The sequence below is a fragment of the Ovis aries genome, chromosome 8 (genome assembly GCF_016772045.2).
Source record: "Ovis aries strain OAR_USU_Benz2616 breed Rambouillet chromosome 8, ARS-UI_Ramb_v3.0, whole genome shotgun sequence".
NCBI classification, from domain to species: Eukaryota; Metazoa; Chordata; class Mammalia; order Artiodactyla; family Bovidae; genus Ovis; species Ovis aries.
The window spans coordinates 12,624,759-12,650,840 of record NC_056061.1 but is presented as its reverse complement, the minus strand read 5'-3'; the positions used below and the strand labels follow the sequence as shown (position 1 = coordinate 12,650,840).

General features: G+C 40.4%; 1 protein-coding gene across 6 annotated transcripts in view; it reads left to right on the top strand.

The window, feature by feature from the left end:
* NCOA7 (nuclear receptor coactivator 7) overlaps positions 1 to 26,082 on the top strand; it is a 158,069-nt gene that overhangs the window by 96,848 nt on the left and 35,139 nt on the right. For 4 of the 6 annotated variants that reach the window (XR_006060578.2, XM_042253206.2, XM_012182475.4 and 1 more), the window contains 7 exons: positions 4,150 to 4,229; positions 8,157 to 8,264; positions 12,701 to 12,814; positions 13,356 to 13,481; positions 15,427 to 15,611; positions 19,615 to 20,654; positions 21,962 to 22,130. Coding sequence is in view for 5 of the 6 variants with exons in the window: in XM_042253206.2 (XP_042109140.1) it covers positions 4,150 to 4,229; positions 8,157 to 8,264; positions 12,701 to 12,814; positions 13,356 to 13,481; positions 15,427 to 15,611; positions 19,615 to 20,654; positions 21,962 to 22,130 (1,822 nt within the window). In the remaining variant the exon portion in view is untranslated. The remainder of the gene's footprint in view (positions 1 to 4,149; positions 4,230 to 8,156; positions 8,265 to 12,700; positions 12,815 to 13,355; positions 13,482 to 15,426; positions 15,612 to 19,614; positions 20,655 to 21,961; positions 22,131 to 26,082) is intronic. The other 2 variants (XM_060419203.1, XM_004011139.5) reach the window with 1 other exon arrangement.

Genomic DNA, 26,082 nt, shown 5'->3' with positions numbered 1-26,082 from the left:
GGTTCCAAAATCATTGCAGATGGTGACTGCAGCCATGAAATTAAAAGACGTTTGCTCCTTAGAAGAAAAGTTATGACCAACCTAGATAGCATATTAAAAAGCAGAGCCATTATTTTGCCAACAAAGGTCTGTGTAGTCAAAGCTACAGTTTTTCCAGTGGTCATGTATGGATGTGAGAGTTGGACTATAAAGAAAGCTGAGTGCTGAAGAATTGATGCTTTTGAACCATGGTGCTGGAGAGGACTCTTGAGAGTCCTCTGGACTGCAAAGAGATACAACTAGTCTGTCCTAAAGGAGATCAGTCCTGAATATTCATTGGAAGGGCTGATGCTGAAGCTGAAACTCCAATACTTAGGCAACCTGATGCGAAGAACTGACTCATTTGAAAAGACCCTGATGCTGGGAAAGATTGAAGGTGGGAGAAAGGGACGACAGAGGATGAGATGGTTGGATGGCATCACCGACTCAATGGACATGAGTTTGAGTAAACTCCTGGAGTTGGTGATGGGTAGGGAGGTCTGGCGTACTGCAGTCCATGAGATCACAAAGAATCGGACACGAATGAGGGACTGAACTGAACTGATGAATCCTTACCTTGGGCTATAATCATATGAAGACAGACTGGGTCCTTAGAATGTGTCAGTTACTTCTCAGCTTTCTGTATTCAGTCAACTGTAAAACCTAATGTTTGGTTTGTGGCTTTGGTTCCAATGATGTTCCTGGTGTGATGTTCTATCGGTGAAAACATTGCCCATATTCAAACTCATCAGGTCTGTTGATTTGTATTGGTAAATTTCATGCAAGCATGTGTAATGGGTATCACACTAGGGCACACGACATTCAAAGAGGGATACATCATGGTCCTCGCCTCAAATATTTCAAAATCCTAGACTCTGGAGGAAAGGTTGTTATTTTTTTCCTTCTAAATATATTATTACCATGTTTGCAGTTTTTCTGGCCTATCCACCTGTGCAGAAGAAAAGTAATTTTTGTACTAAATCAGTTGTACATAGTCAAGTTTATCCTGAAAAGCTCAGCCAGCACCTGGTTTTCTTTGGCAGCTGAATAATATGAAAACTCTCATGATTTGCTGGCATACAACAGGACCCCCATTGGGACCAGAAATGACTATGTACAGCCTGTGGAAGGGCATGAGCTGAAGCTGCCACAGATGGAAAGAAGCAGCAAATTAGGCTCTAGAAATAGGAAGCACCTACAGAGGGATATGAAGAGACTGTGCTGAAAGCAGGAGGACCTGAAGGGATAGCTGTTGCTGGTAGCAAAGAAAAGGGCAGGAATGTGGGGCAGAGAGTGGAGCTAAGATATTAAAAGGAATGAACACCATGCAGATGATGAGAGTTTTAAAATACTCTCCTTGATTTTTCACTAGACTGCATGGAACCTCCAGATTCTCCTCCTACAGAATCTGGAGATCTGAAGACCACAGTCAGTAGAGTCTCATCTTCCTGAAATAATTTAGATGTGATCGATCACCTAAAGGAAGAGAAATCATTTTTTAAAAATATATATTATCTAGAAGATTTGGGGGCTTCCTTGGTGGCTCAGACAGTAAAGAATATATCTGCAGTGCTAGGAGTCGGACACGACTGAGCGACTTCACTTTCACTTTTCACTTTCATGCACTGGAGAAGGAAATGGCAACCCACTCCAGTGTTCTTGCCTGGAGAATCCCAGGGACGGGGGAGCCTGGTGGGCTGCCATCTCTGGGGTGGCATAGAATTGGACACGACTGAAGCGACTTAACAGCAGCAGCAGCGGGAGACCTACATTTGATCGCTGGGTTGGGAAGATCCCCTGGAGGAGGGCATGGCAACCCACTGCAGTATTCTTGCCTGGAGAATTCCATGGGCAGAGGAGCCTGGCGGCCTACAGTCCATGAGGTCACAAAGAGTCGGACACAACTGAGTGAATAAGCTTATAGTAGATGTTCAGAGTGTCTCTGGTTCTAGAAAGGACTAGAAAAAGACTCTAATAGCAATCTATTTTTTTTTTATCTTGGTTCTTAATTTTAAATAATATAAAGGAATTTCTTAAAAGGCAGAGAAATCCCGTGTACGTTAACTATCTTCACATTCCCGTGTTCCCTTCCATCCTCATCCAGCTCATCCATGTTTGTTAGGTAGCTGAAATGATACTGTTGGTTTGCGTGTGGGTGTTGGGGGCTATAGGGTCTCAGATGGAGAGGTCCTCATCTCCCCCTGCTGTTTCTCTCCCCCTCCACTCCATTCTATTGTGTTCAGTCTGTGTGGGCTTTTGTTGGGGTGTAGCCTTAAAAAATGTGTCTAGCTATCAGAAGGCTCTTTGAAGAGATCAGAGCTGTAATTCGTGGATTCCCTCAGTCATCCCAGCAGCAGTCAGAAATAGAAATGGAATTTCTCGGAAAGATCTGTAAGTGAGCCTTTTGTCTAATGACCCTCCAAGTTCTTGAATGTTATACCAGCAGGAACATTGCCACCTTGGACTGAGGGGAACGGAAAGAAGATAAAATGAAATGAGGCTGATCGACCCCTCAAATGCTGTAAACAGAGAACTGAAAGAAGGTGAAATAAGACCGAGCAACTCCCCAGATTCTATAGGCAAGGGACAGGCTGATAACCTGTTCAGCCACAGGGACTGCCCTGAGGCCCAGTGGCTAAGACTCCACGCTCCCAATGCTGGGGACCTGGGTCAGGGACCTAGATCCCACATGTCACAAGCAAGACCAGGTGCAGCCAAATAAGTAAATAAAAGTATATTTTTAAAAAATGTGTGTAGTTTTCCGTGCAGCTGTTTTTAGGATACATAATGGTACTACTCTGCACATACCATTCTGTTTCTCTCTAAACATGTTTTGGTGTATGCTTCTGGTGTGTTATGCTCTGGGATTCTAGGCAGTAATTAGATATATTTTGCTTACCCTCCTGCTCCTCACTGCCACAGATAACTCTGTTCTGTGCGCCCGCCAGCCGGTCACTCACTTTCTGATATCTCCTGGGAGAGGATATGTATCTGTGGGTCAGTTTGCTGAGTCGTACTGGTGGCTCAGTGGCAATGAATCCACCGGCCAGCGCTGGAGATGTGGATTTGAATCTGGGTCAGAAAGATCCCCTGGAGAAGGAAATGGCAACCCACTCCAGTATTCTCGCCTGGACAATCCCATGGACAGAGGAACCTGGCGGGCTCCAGTCCGTGGGGTAACGAAGAGTCAGACATGACTTAACAACTGAACAGAAGCAGCAGGCTGTATATAATTAATTTGCTGGAATGGCTGTACCAGTTTACATTCCTTGTAGCAGCTTGCATCTTTGCCAACCCTAGAATTATCCAGCTTTCTGAGTTTTACCATGCCAATAGCTGTAAAATGATAGCTCGTCTTAATTTGCATTTTTCTGATCTCATACAAGTTAGAGCAGCTTTTCATAGTTAGTTCAATCTTGTACTTTTTGTCACTTAAATGTATATCCATTGATACATGTCTCTCTGGTTTTCAGTGTCCAGGTTGGTTATATTAAGAGGTATTTCGTCATAGCAACTAGGTTGAATCATTCGTAGCTGCCAAACTACTAGGTTGACTGGTTTTGACCTTTAAAAGCAGCTCGATCTGTGTTCCAGATTAATGTGTCGTTGAACACAGAGGTCTTTCCAGGTTTTCACTGTTATAAATGATACTGCAGTAACCATTTGCTGTGCATAGCATTTTCCTTGTGTTGAATTTTTCCTTAGGATAACTAAGGGAAAAATTACTGAGTTATGGACGTTTTTTATGGCTGTTGTTACATATTGGAGAATCACTTTCTAAAAGGGCTGTACTGATTTACATTGTATATCACTTATATCACCATGCTAGTTAACTTCATCATTATACATTATCACGTAAACAAACACTTGGATAACTGTAAGGCACAACCTCATTGTTATTTGTACTATTTAATTGCAGTTAGCGTTAATCATTTATTCAAGTATACATTGATGACCAGTATGTTTTTATGTGTTTGGTCTATTTGTGCCTTCAGCCCATTTTTCTTTTCGTTTTTTTTTTTTTTATTTTTTTCAAAATCATTTTGAGAATGGGTTTTTAATATATTGTAAATAACCCTATCCTCAGTTCCTAAAAATGAAATCATTCACTTATATCATTTTATTCCTCAGATGACAATCCAAACAAAACACATGATAAAAAAGAGAAGAAGATGGTGGTTCAGAAGCCCCATGGTACTATGGAATACACTGTAAGTATAAACAGGTAGTACAAACACTTGTTAATACTGTTAGATTTACATAATGTTTCTCCCTGGACACATCCTGCCCCTTAGCTGCCTTCCCCTTATGTAGCCATTAAATAGCAAAGCTTCTTAAGACCTCAGTCATTTCTCCTTTCTGTAACTTTTCCCTGAATAAACCTATTACTTGAATTACCTTTGATATGCCAATGATGAGTAATTTTAGGTCTCCTTCTTAGACATGCTTTCTGACTTCCCAAACCATACATTCAGTTGTCTACTCAACACAGTCACTTAGACCTTCAGGCTTGGCCTGTTTTCAGGGAGCAGTGACTCCATCATCCATACATTTCTACAGACCAGAACCTCAGCCCGAACGTCATCTTCCTATCCCTCTCCACGTTCATTCTTCCTTTCTGTGACCATGCTGCCAGTCTAGGGCAGATCCCTTCATTTTACTGTCTCATAGAATTGTGTTCTTTTCTATCAGTTTAACAGTGTTGATCCACTAGCATAATTATTATCTTTCAATGTCTATCTTGTGCCTTAATTCATATGCCCATGGAGAGAGACCAGATCCCATTTTGGTTGCCATTCTAACTCTGGTGCTTGCAGGGTATTAGACCTCCATGTGGTTGGATCAGCAGACGGATGATGCGGTGTGTGTGTCTGTGACTGCACCTCCCCATTATGTACTCATCTCTCCCATCACACCTTGAGTTTCTGGAGGGCAGCAGCTGTGCATGCTTCTCCCAGGCCTGGCACGAAGTGGGCACTCAGTTATAGATCTGTTTTCATTACTTTGAACTGGCATTGCTGAGGAGTGATCTCTGATTTCTAGAAAGAAATTAAGTACTGTTGCCCCTGCCCCCGTGTTTTCCTCATGGTATTTATTTTCTGTTCATTATTTGTGTGCAATGCCTGGCTCTCTATATAAGGCAAGCAGCAAGGCCTGCCCCTCCCCGGCATTTCTTCTAGAACGGTGAATCTTCTCCAAGCTTCTGTATCATCACATTTGAAAGGTTGCTGAACCATGGAAAGATGCCAGGATTCTTGGCCTCCGGAGAAGAAGAATTCAATCCAGGGCCAGAGACAAGGTTTAATGAAACTTTAAGTTTTACTAAAGTATAAAGGAGCTAGAGAAAGCTTCTGACATAGACATCAGAAGGAGGCAGAAAGAATGCCCCCCTGCTAGTCTTTAGCTGGATGTTATATAGCTGCTGCTGCTGCTGCTGCTGCTAAGTCGCTTCAGTCGTGTCCGACTCTGTGCGACCGCATAGATGGCAGCCCATAGCTACTAGCAGTCTGCTAATTAAAGGAAGGAAATGTCTCAAAACTCAGAGAATGGCACCAGGCCCCTCACCCACAAAATGCATTTTGAGATAATCTTGGCACCAGGGGAGTCATCCTGGGCCATAAAACGATTGACATGAATCTTGAAGAAAGGCAGATTCCCATACAAATATAGAATTTCATCAACCTAGATTAAGAGAACTGTATGAGTATAACATACTGGGTTGTCAGGTCAGTTCTGAGCCTTTAGGTGAACTGACTTGAAGACAGTCTGGGGTAAATGCATCGTACATTAACATAGCTTAAGACAAACATTTCTATAAGAAAAATGCATGGGTTAGCTCAAGGTTTGAGAAAAGTTAAGTTCAGGTGGAACTAGTTGTCATTATGGCAGATCTCTCCACCTGATTGATTTACGTTATGGAGATTAGTTGGCCAGTTACTTTGTGTACTTCTCATTATTAAAAGGTGATCCATAACTTTGTGTGTAGAGAACCATGACCAGAGCCACTTACACAATTGCTTGCATTGTTCCAGTGCTGTGGATGTTCAAGCGTTCTGTTTAGTTTCAAACATTTAATGATACCAGTATCCCTCCCAGGTTCTGTAAGTTGGCTCTGTATATATGTTTTATCCTTGTGTAATACCTGCAAATCGTTAAAATCTTCCTCCTTCCTGGAAGCCCCTATCCTCAAGTTTTTGTGTAAAAATGTGAAGCCGGTTCATTGATCACTTGTCATATGTATCTCCATTTGGATGAAGAAGCTGAGGAACAGAGAAGTTAAGCAAGTGACTCAAGGTCACACAGCTGGCAAGTGGCAGATTTGGAATTCAGGTCCAACAGTCTGACTCAGTCTGTCTGTATTATCAATCTGTGTCTTCTACTGACTCTAAACCTTGAGAAACTAGGGGTTTGAATATATTATGTAAATGTGTACTACTTGAAAAAAATTTTTTTAAACTTTTTTGTTAACCTTTAGTACTGATGATTTTGCATAGGGTAAGGTAAAGGCATCTGTTACGTTTTCAGTAACTTTAAAAAAAAATGTATGTATTTCTATCTTGTTCTAGAAATGTTTGAGGTAGTTTTAGTTTAGTCTGTAACTATGAACTTGGTTATAGTTCTGGGACAGGTATAGAACTGGGGCAAGTCCATCTAGTCGGTGGGCCTTTGGTACCTGAGGGCAGTGAGTGGTAAGGGGTAAGTCTCATTTCACCTGCTTACAAACTCCTTCAGCCACCTCAAATCTCCGCCTGTCTTTCAAGGCTCGCCTAGTGGAGCCCATTGTGCTTACAGAGTTAACCCCCGGTGCTGACCCAGGGCGGTAGTTGGGAGCATCTCAGTGATAGTTGCCAGAGGGGCTGCCTGCTAACAAGTTCCATCCGGTGACCCTGGACAGGGAGTCTGTCCTCGGATACTGACCTGACCAGAGCGGGCAGACTTCTTTTTGGGTGGAGCTTTTCACGCCTTTTCTTTTAAATAATTTTATTTATTCATGCCTGTGCTGGGTCTTCGTTGTCACGGGGGCTTTCTCTAGTTGCGGCAGGCGGAGGGCTGTTCTCCAGTTGGCGGTGCCGGGGGCGTCTCCCCACAGCGGCTCCTCTTGTGAAATACAGGCTCTGGGGCGCCTGGCTTTCAGTAATTGCAGCGCGTGGGTTCCGTAGTTGCGACTCCCAAACTCTAGGTCACTGGCTCCACTGTGGCACGAGGGCTGAGTTGCTCCACAGAATGAGGGGTCTTCCCAGATCAGGGATCAAACCTGTGTCTCCTACATTGGCAGGTGGGTTCTTTACCATTGAGCCACCAGGGACGTCCAGTTTCACATCTTCTTACAGCCCTTTTTATTCCTGCTGCTGCAGCTGCTAAGTCACTTCAGTCGTGTCCGACTCTGTGCGACCCCATGGACTGCAGCCCACCAGGCTCCTCCATCCATGGGATTTTCCAGGCGAGAGTACTGGAGTGGGGTGCCATCGCCTTTTTATTCCTATCCCCCTCTATTGGAGAAGGACAGAGACATGAACAGCTGAGACATATCACAACTTTTATAGATTTAAAGAATAGCACTAATTTGGTTGACTGTGGGAAACTGTCATGTTAATGTCAGTGAACAATTTTTGGTAGCTAATCTGCGTCCTTTAAGATTTCCATGCCTTTCACTGTATTCATTCATCAAATATTCAAATGCCTTCTATGTGTCCGGCACTGTGGGGAAATGGTCTTTAACAGGCCACAATCCAGGAGCCTAAAGTACAGTAAAGAGACAGGCAAACAGACAGAAAATGCAAAGAGAGAAACTAGTTCCATTTCTCCTATGAATAGTATTATGTGTAATATTTCTTTGCTTCTTAGCTTTATGTTATACCTCATAGACTCTCTCCTCTACACACCTAAGTTGTGCCAGAGTAAGTTTAGAAATCTATTAGTGGACAGTGAAATTTGCAAATAAGGGAGCCCAGATATGAATAATATTTAAGACTTTTTTGTTAAGAATTGAGAATGTATTTGCTTTTTTCATAATACATTTGGATGCATGTGTTACTTTTTTATGGACTCGTATCAAACAGATTAATGTGACTATCGGGAGAAAGATTTTGTCTGTCTTTTGCTTTGTGTATTGAATCTTGTTTCTTTGATTATTCCAGGCTGGAAGCCAGGACACCCTAAACTCCATAGCACTGAAATTTAACATCACTCCCAATAAATTAGTGGAACTGAATAAGCTTTTCACGCATACTATTGTTCCAGGCCAGGTAATGATTTTCTTATTGAATTTTCCTTTAGAAACATTTTCCTTTTAGAAATGTATTTTCGCTGCCATTTTTAATGACTTGTTCTTAGTGTCTCAGGACTGTCATTGTTGTTATTGTGTCTTGGTTCAGTCTCTTAGATCCAAGACTTCTGAAAGCATCCTGATGCCTAGGAACTGTTCAGAGATAAATGCTTTGCAAATGATTATCACAGTTGATTTAACTATCCTTTGTGTTAATAGATGTTTCCATCAAGAAAAGTTAAATTAATGTAACTTTTTTCCCTGTAGAATTATACAGATATTCTTCAAATGTTTAATTTAGAATTGCAAGTTTCAGTTTAGTCCACTTATGGGGTATATTATGGCCATCGTTTTATTTTAAATTAGGCAAAATTTTTGTCATTTTATCCTTCATGTGATACCATGACAGAAGTGATCAATCTGGCCCAAGGTGGAGACATTCAGCAGGATCATTAAGAAAGGGCCACAGACACATGAAAAGACGCTCATCATTGCTAATTGGTAAAGAAATGCAAATAAAACTACAATGATGTATTACTTCACACTGGTCAGAGTGGTAGCCATCAAAAAGTTTACAAATAAATAAATTCTAGTGACATTGAGTTCTTTCACAGTGGATGCTGCTACTTCTAAGAATAACTTCACTCAGGCAATGGTAGTATTCTTTGCATTTATTTCAAGGGCAGCAAATGAAGCCACCAGGCTATAAATTGGCCAGTTTGTACTATCATGCTTTAGGTATTTATGTCCTTGTCATAAATGAGAGAAATTAGTATATTGCCGGTACCAGGTTAGTCGAGGGAAAATACGAATTAAAATTTTTCAAAAATTAATATATTTTTATCTCTGCAAAATTAATAGATTTTAGTCATTTTTATTGGGTTTCGTATAGTCTGGGATATTGCTGAATAATCTGTTAACTGACCCATAGCAGAGAACCTAGGCATATTGTTACTAATTCAAGCTGTAGCCGCTGGAACTTACTAAGATAATTTAGGGTGATTCTTTATTCTTTTACTAAGTCCATGAACAAAATAGTTTATTGGTACTGGATTAAGGTCCAGTACTAATAGGAGATATAGGAACTGTCTTAATATGCCCTGTTGTTGTTATTCAGTTGCTCAATCATGTCCAACTCTGTGACCCCATGGACTGTAGCACGCTAGGCTCCTCTGTCCTCCACTATCTCCTGGAGTTTGCTCAAATTCATGTCCATTGAGTTGGTGATTCTATCTAACCATCTCATCTAACCATTTTAATATGCCTCCTTAAGGATAATAATACAAAAATAGGTGCCCCAAAGCTTCATTTCCTTTGACCCTTTAATAACTATTAAACTTGGGCAAGTCACTTCCTTTTTGACCTTGGTTTCATCTCTGAAATGAGGGGTTGGGCTACATTTACTCACATGGTCCTTCTTGCCTTTACTATGCTGTGTAGCCCCCATATAACTAAACAGTTATGTGCTGTTAGTTGTCCCGAGATCTGGCTGTGCTCATGATTTTTTCTGGCAAAGATGAGGAATTAAGAAGAATGATCCAGACTCACTTCCACGTTGAAGGAAGATGTGTAGTGACTGGGCTTCTCCACGTTAACACTCACTTCTATTTACACAGTACAGTGGGCTATTTAAGCATAGGAATTATCTCTTTGATTTGGCATTTAGAATGTCAGGCAATAGAATCTCAACCTATGTTGCCTAACACTTGTTAGTGTTCAGGTGCAAAAAGAAAATATTAATGGAGAATTGACATCTGTTTGGAAGAAATCTGTTTCGGTCCTAGCCCAGAAACATACAATAAATAAGAGCTGTATACTAAGACCATGTAATTTTAGCCTTCTGTAAATTAATTACTTTCATGAAACTCTAACCTTTTGACATTTGCCACTGACCCATTTTGACATTGTTACAAAGAACAGTCCTTCAAAACTGGTTATTTCATTTACTGTCATGTGTCATTAGGACAAAGAGTTCACTGTGAGACACTGTTTTTTTCAAATGAGGCTTTGTGGGAGACTACTTGTACTAGTAAGAAACTAGTTTGTTTTTATTTTATGGACAGTGAATTCTGTTGATTCATGATGTCTATATCTTTCCATTGGTTATTTGGAAACTTGGACCAAATCTAATGGCCCAATTCTTAATGAACGTTTGATAATTTGGGAGCTCATATTTCAGTATTATCAGTCCTCATCTTATTTCTCCTTGACGATGATTTTTCCACCTTATCTTAAGGTGTGTTTTGTTCTTGGCTCACTTTTTTTCTGGACTGAAGAGAGATTTAAAAGAACTAAAGTTAAAATTTGTCTATGACAAACCTAGACCGTGTGTTGAAAAGCAGAGACATTACTCTGCCAACAAAGATTCGTATAGTCAAAGCTATGGTCTTCCCTGTGGTCACATATGGTTGTAAAGAGCTGGACCATAAAGAAGGCAGAAGCCAAAGAATTAATGCCTTTAAGTTGTGATGCTGGTGAAGACTCCTGAGAGTCCTTTGGGCAGCAAAGAGATCAAACCAGTCAACCTTAAGGGAAATCAATTCTGAATACTTGTTGGAAGGACTGATGCTGAAGCTCCAGTCTGATGTGAACAGCCAACTCATTGGAAAAGTCCCTGATGCTGAAAAAGATTGAGTGCAGAAGGAGAAGAGGGCGTCAGAGGTGAGATGGCTGGATGGCATCACTGATGCAGTGGACATGAACTTGGGCATGCTTCAGAAGATCGTGAGGGGACAGGGAGTTCTGGCGTGCTGCAGTCCATGGGGTTGCAAAGAGTTGGACACGACTAGGCTACTGAACAACAATGTTAAAATAGAGATATGCAAAAGAATGATTTGAATGAGCCCAGACTCTTGCATCTTCCCATACAAGAAAAGTGCTAAATTCCTTAACTTGGGACATCTGGTTTTCTTTAGCAATAATCTATTGATGTTCAAACTACCTGCCCTTTGTTGTAAAACTCCTGTATAACCTGGCTCCTCCCCTTGCCTCCTCAGAGCAGTTCTCTCAGGGTTACTTGAGATGCTGTCTCCTGCGCTTAAGTCCTAAAAATTCCCACTGAATAAAACATAACTCTGAAAAATAAATAAGTAAATAAAATAGAGATACAACTAGAAGATGGGGCAAAGTGTTCAGTAACAATATTGAACAGTTGTTACATGATTAGCTGTGAATTATGATGGCTCAGATGGTAAAGAATCTGCCTGCAATGCGGGAGACCCCGGTTCAATCCCTGGGTTAGGAAAATCCCCTGGAGAAGGGAATGGCAACCCACTCCAGTATGCTTTTTTTTTTTTTAAATTTATTTATTTTTTATTTTTATTTTTTTTATTTTTAGTTTTTTATTTTTTAAATTTTAAAATCTTTAATTCTTACATGCATTCCCAAACATGAACCCCCCTCCCACCCCACTCCAGTATTCTTGCCTGGAGAATCCCATGGACAGACCATGGGGTTGCAAATAGCTGGACATGACTGAGTGACTAACACTTTCACTTTCACATATTTTATAACATTAAAGGTCATTTTAAAATAGTATTTGATATAATTCCAGAATGTAGCCTGTATTGTTAAAAGAGTGTTGAGTAACAGAATCGTAATAGCATTTCGGGAACCAGAATATCTTGCAGAAGAAAGCAGTTTAGTGCAGTATGGGCTCATTCGCTCAGTTGTGTCTGATTCTTTGTGGCTCCATTGACTGTGGGCTGCCAGGCTCCTCTGTCCATGGAATTCTCCAGGCAGGAATACTGGAGTGGGATGCCATTTCCTCCTCCAGGGGACCTTCCTGACCCAAGGATCGAACCTGCGTCTTTTGTGTCTCCTGCACTGACAGGTGGATTCTTTACCACGAGCACCACCAAGTTAGGGGATTTTTAGGTATCCCAAACAGTGATGGAAGAGCAGGTGCTGAGATTATTGATGCTGCCGTGTACAGCTTTTTCATATAAGGACCTTAATGCATTAGCACTCAGGGCCTGCTTGGAGTCAGGAAGCCTGGATGCGTCCTGTTTCTTCCTGACGCGGGTGCTGCGTTTAGAAGTACGCCATGCTACTCTCGCCTCTATCCCCTTGTACTATCGTACCCGGCCCTGGAAGGCTCTTCCCTCCCTGTCCAAATCCTGCTGCCCACGGCTTCACTTGGACCCGCCTGCTTCACCCAGCCTGTGCAGAGTATTCCCCCGCCTTTCTCTCTCCTGTGAGCGCCTGCAGTATATTCAGCACCCTTTGCACTGCGCGCATTCCTCTCTCTGAATACTAGTGCATAGATTAGTCTGGGAGGCCCCGAGTAAGTCAGAAGTTCAGCGCAAGCCAGTGAGGTCTTCGTCCCACACCCAGCGTGATACTGTGTGGAGCAAAACTGCCCTGAACGCTGCCCTGGTTCTTGGGACTCACCTAGCCTTTCTTTCCCATTCTCAGGTTCTTTTTGTGCCCGATGCCAGCTTTCCCTCGAGTACCTTAAGGTTCTCATCATCCAGCCCTGGTGCTACTGTCTCTCCTTCATCATCAGATGCAGAATACGACAAACTGCCTGTATGTATTTCACTCTTGCACCGAAGCGCATATTTATCGGCACCGGTTTTTTGAGTAATTATAGAAAATAACTCATGTTATTTTTCTCAAGAGTTCATCTGAAACTCTCCTCCCTCACTGAAGAGGTGGGGTTAAAATAATTTGTCATCAGTTGAGAGAAGAAACTGGTTCACATTTAAGGTCTCAAAGGCAGAAATGCATGTCTTGTTTATGTAGAAGTTAAACTCTCAGTGAGGCCAGTAGTTTATTTGTACCACTTTTACTCCTTTTTCTACAGAATTTGAATGAGTTCAATATGAATTATTTCATTTAAGGTATTTTCTAAAGACGTGATGGGGCATTTTTATAGGTTCATACATATATGCCTTAAAAATCTTAGTTTGACTTGGGTGATTATTTTTGAAGGATGGAAGACATTTGCCTTTTATAAATATTCACGTTTAATAAAAACAGGTTACTTATAGGAAACTTAGATAACTAAATTCATACAAATAATATTTTTTTAAGTGTTTCTATTTGTGGAAATTTTTGCTTTCTAAAGGATGCTGACTTAGCAAGAAAGGCCTTAAAACCCATCGAGAGAGTCTTATCATCCACTTCGGAAGAGGATGAGCCAGGAGTGGTAAAATTTTTGAAAATGAATTGCCGGTACTTCACTGATGGAAAGGTATATGACTATGCAGTTTGATTTTTTTTTTTTTTTCCCTTAGAATCTGTGGAAAACGAAACCAGTTCCAAATTATCAAAGGCAGACTACTTTAAAATATCTTACCCGAAGTTTCAGCTGCAAGATTTCAAAACTGCATTTGTTTTTTCCCTCTTGGATGCCTGGCATTTTACTTATTAAGGGAATAGTAGCCATTGATGGATATGAGTCGGAGTAAACTCCGGGAGTTGGTGATGGACAGGGAGGCCTGGCATGCTGCGATTCATGGGGTTGCAAAGAGTCGGACACGACTGAGCGACTGCACTGAACTGAACTGAACTGAACCATTGAGTGAACATGTGATTCTTTGTGATCTTGGGTTTATCACTTATATTTCAGTTCTTAGCCCATAAAGTTTTAGGGACAGTATAGAATGTGTTTTAACAGCAAACGCGAGAGTCAGAGTCGCTGAACTTAAGTTACAGCTCTTTGCCACTAGCTCTGAGACCATGGGCAAAATATTTACATTTCCTAAGCTTCCATTTTCCTCATATGAAGTAAGAATAATAATACAATTTAATTAATAGGGTGTGCTAACTAAAAGAGAATTCATGATAACCAACAGGGACATATTGTGTAGCACATGAAACTCTAGAGCTCAGTGTTATGTGACAGCCTGGATGGGAGGTTTGGGGGAGAATGAATACATGCATGTGGATGGCTGAGTCCCTTTGCTGTTCATCTGAAACTATCACAGCATTGTTTGTTGATTGGTTATACCCCAGTGCAAAATAAAACATTTTTAGAAATAATTAAAAACAAAAAAATATGATTCATTTAAGGAGCTTAGCACTTAACTTGGAAAATGCTAAGTTATCAACCTGTTTGCCACTAGAGATGCTGGTATGAAAATGTCTGTTATATAATTTTTTTAGTTTTTTGCTTGTTGGTGTTTTGTATAAAAAACAAACCTGACTTTTAGTGAGCCTCTGAAGAAGGGGTAATGTTGATATAAAGCAAATTCCTGTGCTCATAGGAATGCTAGGTTCTAATGGTAGGAAAAACTTTTGCAACCAAGAATAAGTAATGTCTGAAAGGCAAAACTTTTTGCTAAGGTGATCACTAAACTCATTAAGAGTATCAAAATAAATAATGTACCTAAAGGGAGTTGTTTGTATCCTACTGTGCCTGGTAGACAGTATCCCCATGGTCAACATGGTCCACCATGTAAACCGACAAAGTTTCAGACAAGTTCCTACCATGGTACTGTTTTTTTGCTTTCTTTTTTTTTCTTTTAGGCCACACCACATGGCTTGTGGGATCTTAATTCCCCAAGCACGAGTTGAACCCACGCCCTCAGCAGTGAAAGTACTAGGTCCTAACCACTGGAACGCCAGGGAATTCCCAACTGTTCTTTGCTTTCAGTTTCCATAGTTTGAATATATTCACTTCTGTTTGTAAAAATTTCATATTCCTGTTTGCTGAATGGGGGCTTTCTGAGCATCTTAGATCAAAATGCTAGGGGTGTTCTTTGACACCGAGACTGAGACAGCTCCCTCCAGAGCACAGTACCATGCACTTGCTGGGCATGTGAATACCTGCTGAGTGAATTGTAAAGTCCAAAGTTCTCAATCAGGTAACCACCTGGGACAGCCCTTCTCATTTTACCAACGGGGAACTGGGGATCTGAGACATACATGTGAAACCCAAGGTCCCTGTACTATTGAGCAGCCATGCTCAAACCAGGCTCAGCTGATGGCCACAGCGAGGCGTGTCTGTTTCTCTGACTCAGCACTCCGCACCCAGTGACACAATTGCTTCAGCCTGTTTTTCCAGTAGAAGGGCTGCAACTGTCCTGTAAGATACCAGGGTTCGAGAAGTCGGTGGGATGGCAACATGAGTTCACTAAAGCTACTATGCTGGCTGCATCTCGCCTGTAGCGACTCTGTTCTGTCTTTTTCCTCAGGGTGTAGTCGGAGGCGTCATGATTGTCACTCCTAACAACATCATGTTTGACCCTCACAAGTCCGATCCCTTGGTCATTGAAAATGGGTGTGAGGAATACGGCCTCATCTGCCCCATGGAAGAGGTCGTTTCCATCGCCCTCTACAATGATATCTCCCACATGAAGATCAAAGATGCCTTGCCATCGTAAGACACCTTTCTTTGTTTACCAGCCAAGGGAGTATTGGGAGAATTAAATGCAGTTAAAAACTGAGGGCATTGGTGGGAGTGAGAGACTGTGTAGAGGTGAGTTTGAAGGTAGAATATTTGTGTACTAAATTTTTAAAAAATAGAAAAAAGAGAAAATGGAAATGATAAAGTCAATAATAAGGAAGAGTAGAACATTCGAAGATGAGAAAATTTAAAAAAAAACAACCCAGCATGTAAAAATGCTGTTTCTTTGGCTTATTTTCCTGAATGCATGTTCTTAATTTATGAAAGAATAAGTGAAGTTTCTCTGAAAGAATTTGTCTGATTATGAAGAGTGAATCAGGATTTTCTATTCGGTTTAATTGTAAGCAGAGTTTTATTCTTCTTCAGCTTGCGTCTTTCCTTAATCCTTTGTGGAGAGAGATTTGAGTGGACAGTGCAGAGGCAGTGCCTTGTAGCCAGACTGCCTTAAGTGGTGTGAAAGAGAGTAATAGTAGTTTATTTTGTCTCTGAAGTGTAGGTGGATATTGCTTTAGTTCTGATTACTTTTGTCTTCTAAAACTGAGTTTTTTGATTGGAAAAAAAGAAGGTCCCCATGAAGGAACAGCTTAAGAAAACTCAGAGAATCGATTCACTTGTAGAGCTAATCTGATCCTTTGTCATTTTGTCAGTGTGCCTAATTCTGTATACTGTGTATGTGCTAGCAGTATAAACACCTTTAGAAGCTCTCAGTGATAGGAGGCAAGAGACAGAGCAGTGGGTCCAACAGCAGAAAGGGAAACCAGCCCCTTGGACTCATAAAAAGCATGAAAGGAAACTAGGGAACTAACCTAGGGATTTATGCCAGCTGGCTCCGCTGGACTTGTGCGGTCCTTAGCATCGGATCCGCTAGACCCTGCAGGGACCGTAGAAGCATGGCCACTGGGGTCTCTCTGAGTCCTGGGGGAAGTGTCCAAGTGGGAGGTTATAGGAGGCAGTACAGCACCCCAGGCAGTTTGGCATGACAGTGCCTGGGTTTTCTGCCACCCTGTGGCTCCACGACCTTCCTGAGTAACTCAATCTTGAGCCTCAGTCTTTTCATCTGTAAAATGGAATTAATAGTATTTTTTAGCCTGCAGAGCTGTTACAAGAACTAAAAGGGTTGATATACCAAAACTCTTAGACAATAGCCTGGTGCCTAATATGTATAGGCTGTTTATTTGAACCTTCTGTGCATATCTGAAACTCTTCATTATTCTGTGGAAATCTTCTATTCGTACAGATTGAGGGTTCTAATACATCCTAGTGTATGCCTCTTGTGTGGCTGGGATTTGTTGGCGAGTGGGTCACAGCCACTGTCTCGCCATCTGCTGGGTACAACAGGCAGACAAGAGTGGTCCCTGAACAGCACTGTAGACATAGATGTGAACACAGCGTTCCATGAGAACCGTGTGAGGGAGTGTCCAGCCATCTCGGAATCTTTAGATGAGGAAGATCAAAGGGAGTGAAAGAGTTAGTTTTGAAAAGAAAGAATGAACATGGTGATGAGGGGAAAGAAGACAAGAACAGGTAAAGAAACAGTTAAGTTTGGAAGTGGATGGCCAGGCAGTTAGGGGCATTTCCTGCCCGGGGATGGCTTCTAATGGAGCGATTCTATTGCATATCATCAGAGTACGATGTTAAGTGTTCTTTTAGTAATAGGAAGATACACCCTTACAGAAAGATTTCTCTCAATGTGAGATTGTGTTTCATGGTCCAAGGCTAATGCTGTAGCTGAGGGGAGAGGGAGGAGTTGGGAATTGGCTCCTAGTGTGCTGAAATTATTTCAGAGTTGTACAGTGATTGTTCCTGTGGATGCAGGGATCTAAAGACATTTTTAGTCTAATGAAGAGTATGTGCACCAATGAGCAAAATAGAATGAGGTGGTAGAATCAGTGTCAAATGAATTTGGTACTGACCTCAGAATTCCATCAACTGTTGAAAAGTTTAAAGCAGTTTAAATTTCATTATTTAAAGCTGTATGTTAAAACAAGAAGTGCAGATTATCTGGTTGCCACATGAAAATAGTTGTTATTTATTTTTATTATTACAAATTTTTTTTATTGGAAGATAATAAAAGTGTGTGTGTAAAACCTCTCGATCTTCACCTTCAGGCCTTATATACTTTGTGCAAGACATTTCGTAGCTCCAGCTGCCGTGGAGACTAGGAAGGGAACAACTGAAGGGATTACTGGTCGTCATTAGGTCCCTGGTTGAGTCTAGAAAACATTAATTAACAGCAGAGCCAGTTGACACCACTGTGTATGTTGCCACAGTAGAGCTTGGCAGCTGTGATATTTAAAAAAAAAAAAGCAAAACAAACAAAACAGATGGCTAAATTAATCCTGGCTTGGATTAGGTAGAACAAGAAGGGAGGGGTAGATGAGAAGGCAATACAGAAGGCTGATTAGAGTGCAGTCATATGCTTTCTTTGTGGAGGTCAAGCCAGCCAGGGAAGTAAGAGATGAGGAAGGGACTTAGGTGTTCACTGGAAGATGATTTTGCTTATCAATTTGCTCATTAAGTATGTGAAAAGCTGGGCTTCTTTGTTACAGGACTGACTTTGGTCTTTAATATGCCAGATTAAATTTGGGGCCTGAAAATGGAAATTATGCTACATTATACTTGAGTCTAGGATTGAAGCATCTGTAACATCTCTTGAGATGCTCATGGTGAGCAGAACATTTTTGTGTCTGCAGACTTCTTCCAAACAGAGATACCGTCACAATTGTCTTTTAGCATATATGGTGTGTAGGGGCTCAGTAAATGATTGTTGAATTGAAGTGAATTACGAATTAGAGGCCTCTTAAAGCATTTATCAGAGCCTAACAGTTACATAGGCTTTTATTTTATATTGGAAAAACCCTGGATGCTCTATGCAGATGATTTATTCAGTAACTTTGGGGAGACTGTCTTGTATCTTGAACTTCCTAGGACTTTGCTGAGTATTGTCATAATTATTTCAAAGCCAGAATAGTAAAGTATTACCTGAATATGATTTAGCCTTTTTAGAAAATTTATTTCTGAAATCCAAACATGTTATTTTAGAAAAGGGTTTTATATCTGTGTTTTAATCCATATCAACAGTAAGGTAAGTAAACTATGGAGAACTTTGGAGAACATGTTTAATCAACATTTTTTGTATAATTTAAATCTGAGTAATAAAGCATCTGTCACTAAGGAAAAATAATTGGCCAAGTGCCAGGAAACTATGTTTCAGCTGATAAAACAGCTGCTTATTGCCATAAAGGAAAATGATAATGTAATAAAATGAAAGAGATAAGAAATGTAAATCAATCGTTGTAAGCAAGAGCTCATTTGACTTATTTTCATAAATTTTTAAACTGTAAAATGGAGCTGGTGCTATATACCTGCAGTAATAGGGGAAATAATCCTCTTGTATCTCCTTTAGGAATAGAAGGATGTCTCTTTTTGAAAGCGTTGGATCTTAAACCATGAAACCAAAATTATGGTTCCATGTCATTTACTTTACAAAGCAGTTAAATGAGTAGCTACTTGGTCAATGAGCCATTCAGAAGTAATGTAGTTGGTTTATGTACTTTTTTATGAAAAAAGGAAAAGCCTTGAATATCTAAGGAATTTTAGACATAGTACTAAAACATTCAGTCTCCTTTGTCTTTCATGAAAATCAGAAACTTTATTTCATCATTAAAAATCTGGTGGGTGACATCTCCATGTTCATAAATGACCTCAAATACCATTCATTTGCTTCTAATAGGATATGCAAGCAACTCTCCTGGTTCTTTATTTTGCCACTTTTTACGGTTGATTTTATTTTTCTTTTTGAAGTCAATCTGTTGATTTTATTTCCTTGCTTTAAAGTCCTTTAAATATAAATTTAAGTTGTGGTATATTTATGTTTTGTTTCTTTTGTTGGATTTTTAGTTTTTTTGCCTTTCATCCTTTTGCTTTTGGTTTTGTTTTTAACATTCCATGTGCACTCACCATTTTTCCCCTGCAGTGACCTACCTCAGGATCTTTGTCCTCTGTACAGGCCTGGAGAATGGGAAGACCTGGCTTCAGAAAAGGATATCAACCCATTCAGTAAGTTCAAATCTCTCAACAAAGAAAAACGGCAACAGAACGGAGAGAGGACAGTCACTTCAGATTCCACATCAGCAGGACCTTCAGAGAAGTCAACAGAATACATAGAAACGAAGCCCTCAGACAGCTCTGTATCAGTCAAGGTAAAGAAACTGGAATCCTCTGCAGAGGCAACCCAACAATCTACCCCAGTAGCTAACGTCAGCAAGGAACCTTCTGACACTCAGGCTGCGTTTGAATCTATAGCCAAAGAAAATTCTCTTTTAGGGGAAGATGATGACTTCGTTGACTTGGAAGAACTTTCTTCTCAAACTAAAGGTGTAACGGACAAAAGAGACACCGCAAAGGAGTGCCTTTCTCTTGACCCAGAGGAACGAAGGAAGACTAAAGCGCAACTAATCAGTCCTACTACAGAAATTCAGTCCGCCCTGAACTTTTCGGGAACAGAGTGTGATGCTGAACTGAAGGGAGCCCTAGACTTAGAAACCTGTGAGAAACAAGATATAATGCCCGAGGTGGACAAGCAGTCTGGGTCCCCAGAAAGCCAGGTGGAAAACACACTGGACATACATGAAGATCTAGATAAAGTCAAACTCATTGAATATTACCTTACTAAGAACAAAGAAGGGTCACAGTTACCTGATAACATGCAGAAGGCAGAATTAAGCGATGGCAAAAGTACTGAGCCAGTGGGCATAGACATCACCCTTAGTAGTTCTCTTCCCCAGACAGGTGATCCCCCGATTGAGGGCAAGGAAGAGCCAGATAAACCCTGGGCAAGAGAGAGAGCAGCCCTTCCGTTGCAACTGAGCTCCTCTGCAGAAGAAGGTATGAATAAAGAGTATCCAGACTCCTCTTTGGAATCTACCCTGGACAACAGCTGCCAAGGTGCACAAATGGATAATAAATCTGAAATTCAGTTATGGCTATTAAAGAGAATTCAGGTACCCATTGAAGGTAAGCCATTTTTCATTTCTTTCTATTCTGTTCTATAGGCATATCTTGTTTTATTGCGCCTCACAGAAACTGCATTTTTTTTTTTTTATAAATTGAAGATCTGTGGCAACCCCGCATCAAACAAGACCATTGGCGCCCTGTTTCCAACAGTATTTGTCTACTTTATGTCTCTGTTCCACATTTTGGTAATTCTTGCAATATTTCAGACTTTTTCATTCTTATATTTGTGGGGATCTGTGATCAGTGATCTTAGATATTACCCTTGAAGGTTCAGATGGTGGTTAAAAGTTTTTTAGCAATAAAGGATTCTCTAATTACATTGTACTCTTTTTTTTAGATATAATGCTATTGCACACTTAATAGACTACAATATAATATAAACAACTTTTACAGGCACTGGGAAACCAAAAAAAAAAATTGTGTTACTCACTTGATTGTGATATTTGCTTTATCTTGATAGTCTGGGACGAAACCCACAATATCTCCAAGATATGCCTGTATAGTTGCCTTTCTAAAATTTGCACATGCAACAGCAAAAGAAGTACAGTTATTTGAGAACAGTGTTTCCTCAATAGAGCATATCTTTATTGAGACACGGAAGGGTTTGAACTGCACAGGTCCACTTGTATACAGATTTTTTTTTTTCCAATAAATTTGCAATACAATATTGCACCATCAATAGTTGGTTGAATCTATGGAGGAGGGATGTGGAGAGACAGCTCTAAAGTTATACATGTATTTTTAACTGCGGAAGTGTCAGCATCTCTAAACCCTCTGTTATTCAAGGGTCAATAGTAATTGGGAAGAATCAGCAATATATGGTATCTATTTTGAACACTGAACTATGACACAGAATTCTATAATGAAAGTAGTGTGTTGTTTTTTTTTTTTAATCTTTCAAGGAACTTTTCCTTTTTCACTTTGGTTTTTGAAGGTATTTCAGTTTTAAATCGAATGGCATTGTGGTATGATGTGGTCCTCAGTACCAATCATTAATATGTATTCTTGTGGGTTGTCACAAATCTCTGCTCTTTGCTGTGGTGTTGGTTTTTATCCTTATTCCTAGTTTGTAGCATTTCATGTGATGCAGACCAAAGTGAAACATCCAGAACTTTCACCTTTTGTGCTTGAGAAGGTCTGATTTAGTTAGTCCTAATCTAACATGATCATGTTATATGCTATTTATGCCATATGTTTTGACTTTCCACCACTAAGAGGGGACTGGAAATTCTTTGTAAGTTGAAATATTTCAGTATCACCAATATTATTAATAATGGAGTTTTTTTTTTTTTTCATGTGTGATTCAGATATACTTCCTTCAAAAGAAGAGAAAAGCAAAACTCCACCCATGTTTCTGTGCATTAAAGTGGGAAAACCAATGAGGAAATCCTTTGCCACTCACACGACAGCTGTGGTCCAGCAGTATGGCAAACGAAGAAAGCAGCCGGAGTACTGGTTTGCTGTTCCTCGGGAGAGGTGAGTGTGGGCTGGAATAGGAAATCTGTTGGTCAAGTAGACTCTAATTGCATCTCAGTTTTTAATTTAGTCTTGAAATTCTTGGTTTTATTCTTGAATAAGAGATTTCTCTTCATAGTACATCTTAGAATTTCTAAAAGGGTGTTATTTCAGTAGCTTTCGGCTAAAGGGTGGTTTCAATATAGCAAATTTGAAGTCATCCTCGGTCTTGCGTGCAGAACCACTTTCAAAACTTTCTACTCAGTTGAGTTTTAAATGAAGGAAGATTGAGGTATTTTCAGGTGCCAGTAAGTGGAAGTACATTCTGTTGGGAATAAAGGAATATGATGGAGCAGAGCTAAACCCCAAGTGCTGCAGAAAGGCGTGATTTTAATTTTAAAGTGCCTGTTTGGGGGGGGGGGGCGGGCGGGCACCAAAGATTGCTTTCCCCTTATGGAGAAAGTGTCTGTGAGTCAGCAGCATGAGAAATGTGACTAAAACCATCTGGGTGCGCTTTGGGGGCTACATAGACCGCTAAAGAGATTTGTATTTTTAAATTGCTACGAAGTTTTATTGGTGATGTGACAGTCTAGGAGAGCAGGGACAGAGGCGTGGCATTCTTCAGCAGTGTGTCACTGAGCAGTACATCTTTATAATAGAAATATTTAGGAAACGTTATTTTTTAGAAAAGAAATTTTCTTTTGTATGTGATAGAATAAAAATTTCTTCTCAGAAGCCTTGAAGCTAGTCTTCAAAATTGTTAAACACACGCATTTTTCCTTTTCCTAACTAGTCATCAAGGCATGCTTTTTGGTTAACATACCTGCCAAGAATAAATACTCAGTGAGCTTCCTTAAGCATGAATGCTTATTTATTTAACTGAACTTTTTCCCCAGATATTTCAGTATTGAAGAGGTAATTTCATTTTTACTTTATTTTTTTGGCCATGCCACTCAGCTTGTGGAAACTTAGTTCGCGACCAGGGATTGAACCCAGTCCACGGCTGTGAAAGAGCCAAGTCTTAACCACTGGACCGCCAGGGAATTCCCAAGCCTGATTTCTTAATAAAGCAAAATGAAATTCCAAACACAAGCACAACTTCTGGCTGATCAGTGCCCAGAATGGTAATTCTCATGAAGAGTTGCCTGATCTTAATAAATCATAGTTTAATGTGAAGCTAATTAATAGAATTTTAATTAAGAAATTTGCTAATATTTTTTCTGTTTGGAATACAAACTCGTGTTAACATAGATGTTAAGCATAATTTGTTTAGTGTTTACAAGTTGTACTCCTCTCCCTGTGCTTAGAACCCCAACACTGACTCCTTCAAAGTTTACAGATACTGAGGAGGTACAAAGAAAATGTGTGTCTTTTACATTTCTTCTTCTTGAAATATTTACAAATAATTTCTGAAGCCCTGTGAAAATCGGAGTTCTAGAATCATATGTCATAGATGTATAATATCTTAGAGGTTTAGCCAATTCCTGATTTTATTGGTGGAGATAACAAAGTACTGACTCTTTCAGCTATATTTAAGTTACGTGGATTCCTGGTCTGTTGGGAGACCTATCTATATCATTTTCTCTCTGGAAAAATGTATTGTTTATAATAAAATGAATTTAGGTTTTTTCAGTTGTATTATCTTTGAGATGTATGTGTACCAACGAATCTTACAGAGTGATTTATTTGCACTCACACATGTAGTTTTTTACTGTCATTCTTTAAGCCAGAATAAGTCTGTAATGCTGAAATAACACTTCTCTTTGACCTCGCACACAAGTAGTTATTGTGAGCTTTTTTAAAGTAGGTCACTTGTTGAATTCTATTACATTGTATTTTATAGTGTCCCTGGTTTTTTTTTTTTTTTTTTTTTTTTTTTTTGTCTTTGGCTAGCAAATAACCTGACATACTTGTCTTTCTTAAACTAATCATTAATTGACCAAATATTTTTCTGGGAAATACTATATATCTCACTATGTTCATGTTTTTTGTGCAGATGTTGGGAAATGTTTTTCCGTTCTTTACGTATTTCCGTCTCTACCTACCCTAAGGGAAGCCACGTTTTAGTTTAAGATTGGGAAATGGAATAGAATGGGGAGCCCCAAAATAAACCCACACTTTTATGGTCAGTTAATCTACAACAAAGGAGGCAAGAATATAGGGCAAAGACAGTCTCTTCAATAAATGGTGATGGGAAAACTGAATCACTTTCTTGCACCACATAGAAAAGTAAGATAGGTTAAAGGTGTAAATGCAAGACTTGAAACTCCTTCAAGAAAACATAGGCAGTAAGCTCTTTGACATCAGTCTCAGCAATATTTTTTTGGATACGTCTTCTTAGGTGAGAGCAACAGGAGCAAAAATAGACAAATAGGACTGCATCAAGCTTTAAAAGGTGTCTGTACAGTGAAGGAAGCCATAGAAAAATGAAACAGCAGCCTACTGAAAGGGAGAAGATATTTGCAGATTATATGCCTGATAAGGAGTTAATGTCCAAAATACGTAAAGAACTCAAATATGTAAAGAACTCATACAACTTAGTATCAAAAAATTCAATTAAAAAGCAGATGGAGGCTCTGAGTAGACCTCTTTCCAAAGAAGACATACAGATGGCCAACAGGCGTGTGAAAAGATGCTCAAATCACTAATCATCAGGGAAATGCAAATCAAAATCTTGATACCTCACACCTGTCAGAATGGTTGTCATCAAAAAGACAACACAAGTTGGCGAGGATGTAGAAGAAGGGAAACCTCGTGCACTGTTGGTGGGAGTGCACACTGGGGCATCCACTATGGTAAACAGTGTGGAGGTTCTGCAAAACATTTACAAAGGGACTGCCATCAGTCTAGCAATTTCACCTCTGGGTATTTATTTGAAGAAAACAAAAGTCAAAAAGAAATATACACTCCCATGTTGTTGTGTTGCTCTTCAGTCGCTCAGTCACATCCAGCTCTTTGTGACTTCATGGACTGCAGCACACCAGGCTTCCCTGTCCATCACCAGCTCCCAGAACTTGCTCAAACTCATGTCCATTGAGTTGGTAATGCCATCCAACCATCTCACCTTCTGTCGCCCCCTGCTCTTCCTGCCTTCTATCTTTCCCAGCATCATGGTTTTTTCCCATGAGTAGGCTCTTCATATCAGATGGCCAAAGCATTGGAGCTTCAGCTTCAGCATCAGTCCTTCCAATGAATATTCAGGGTTGATTTCCTATAGGATGGACTGGTTGGATCTCCTTGCAGTCCAAGGGACTCTCCAACGCCACAGTTCAGAAGCATCAATTCTTCAGTGCTCAGCCTTCTTTATGGTCCAGTTCTTACATCCATACATGACTACTGGAAAAACCATAGCTTTGACTAGACAGACTTTTGTTGCCAAGGTAATGTCTCTGCTTTTTAATGTGCTGTCTAGATTTGTCATAGCTTTTCTTCCAAGGAGCAAGCATCTTTTAATTTCATGGCTATAGTCACCATTTGCAGTGATTTTGGAGGACAAGAAAATAAAGTCTGTCACTGTTTCCTGAATGGGGAGAGAGTGGCCATTCCTGGTTCTCATGGACCCAGCAGATGGAGAGTAGTCTGGAGCACTGACTGGCATGCTAGGACCACCCAACCCATTCCAGTGCTGCTCTCATCTGGACAAAGGTGCCAATGCTGGGAATAGGGAGAGCATACTCTTAGAGGAACTGAGCCAGCTCATACCTGCTCCGGCACCTTGTGACCGACACTGCACCCAATGAGACAGCATCAGCCACTAGGCACAGGGGAAACTCCAGCTCACACCTGGTTCTGGCTGTGTCTCCTCCATCACCAGCTCCACCTCCCACCAAAGTGAGAGCTGCCTGGACACCTGGGGAAAAACATGACCTGTGCTAACTTCATATCCTACTCTCCCACCAGAGCCACAGGCAGACTGTATCAGAATGCTCCTACACAAGGGCAGCCCTTCAAGACCTAGATAGGTAACCATTTA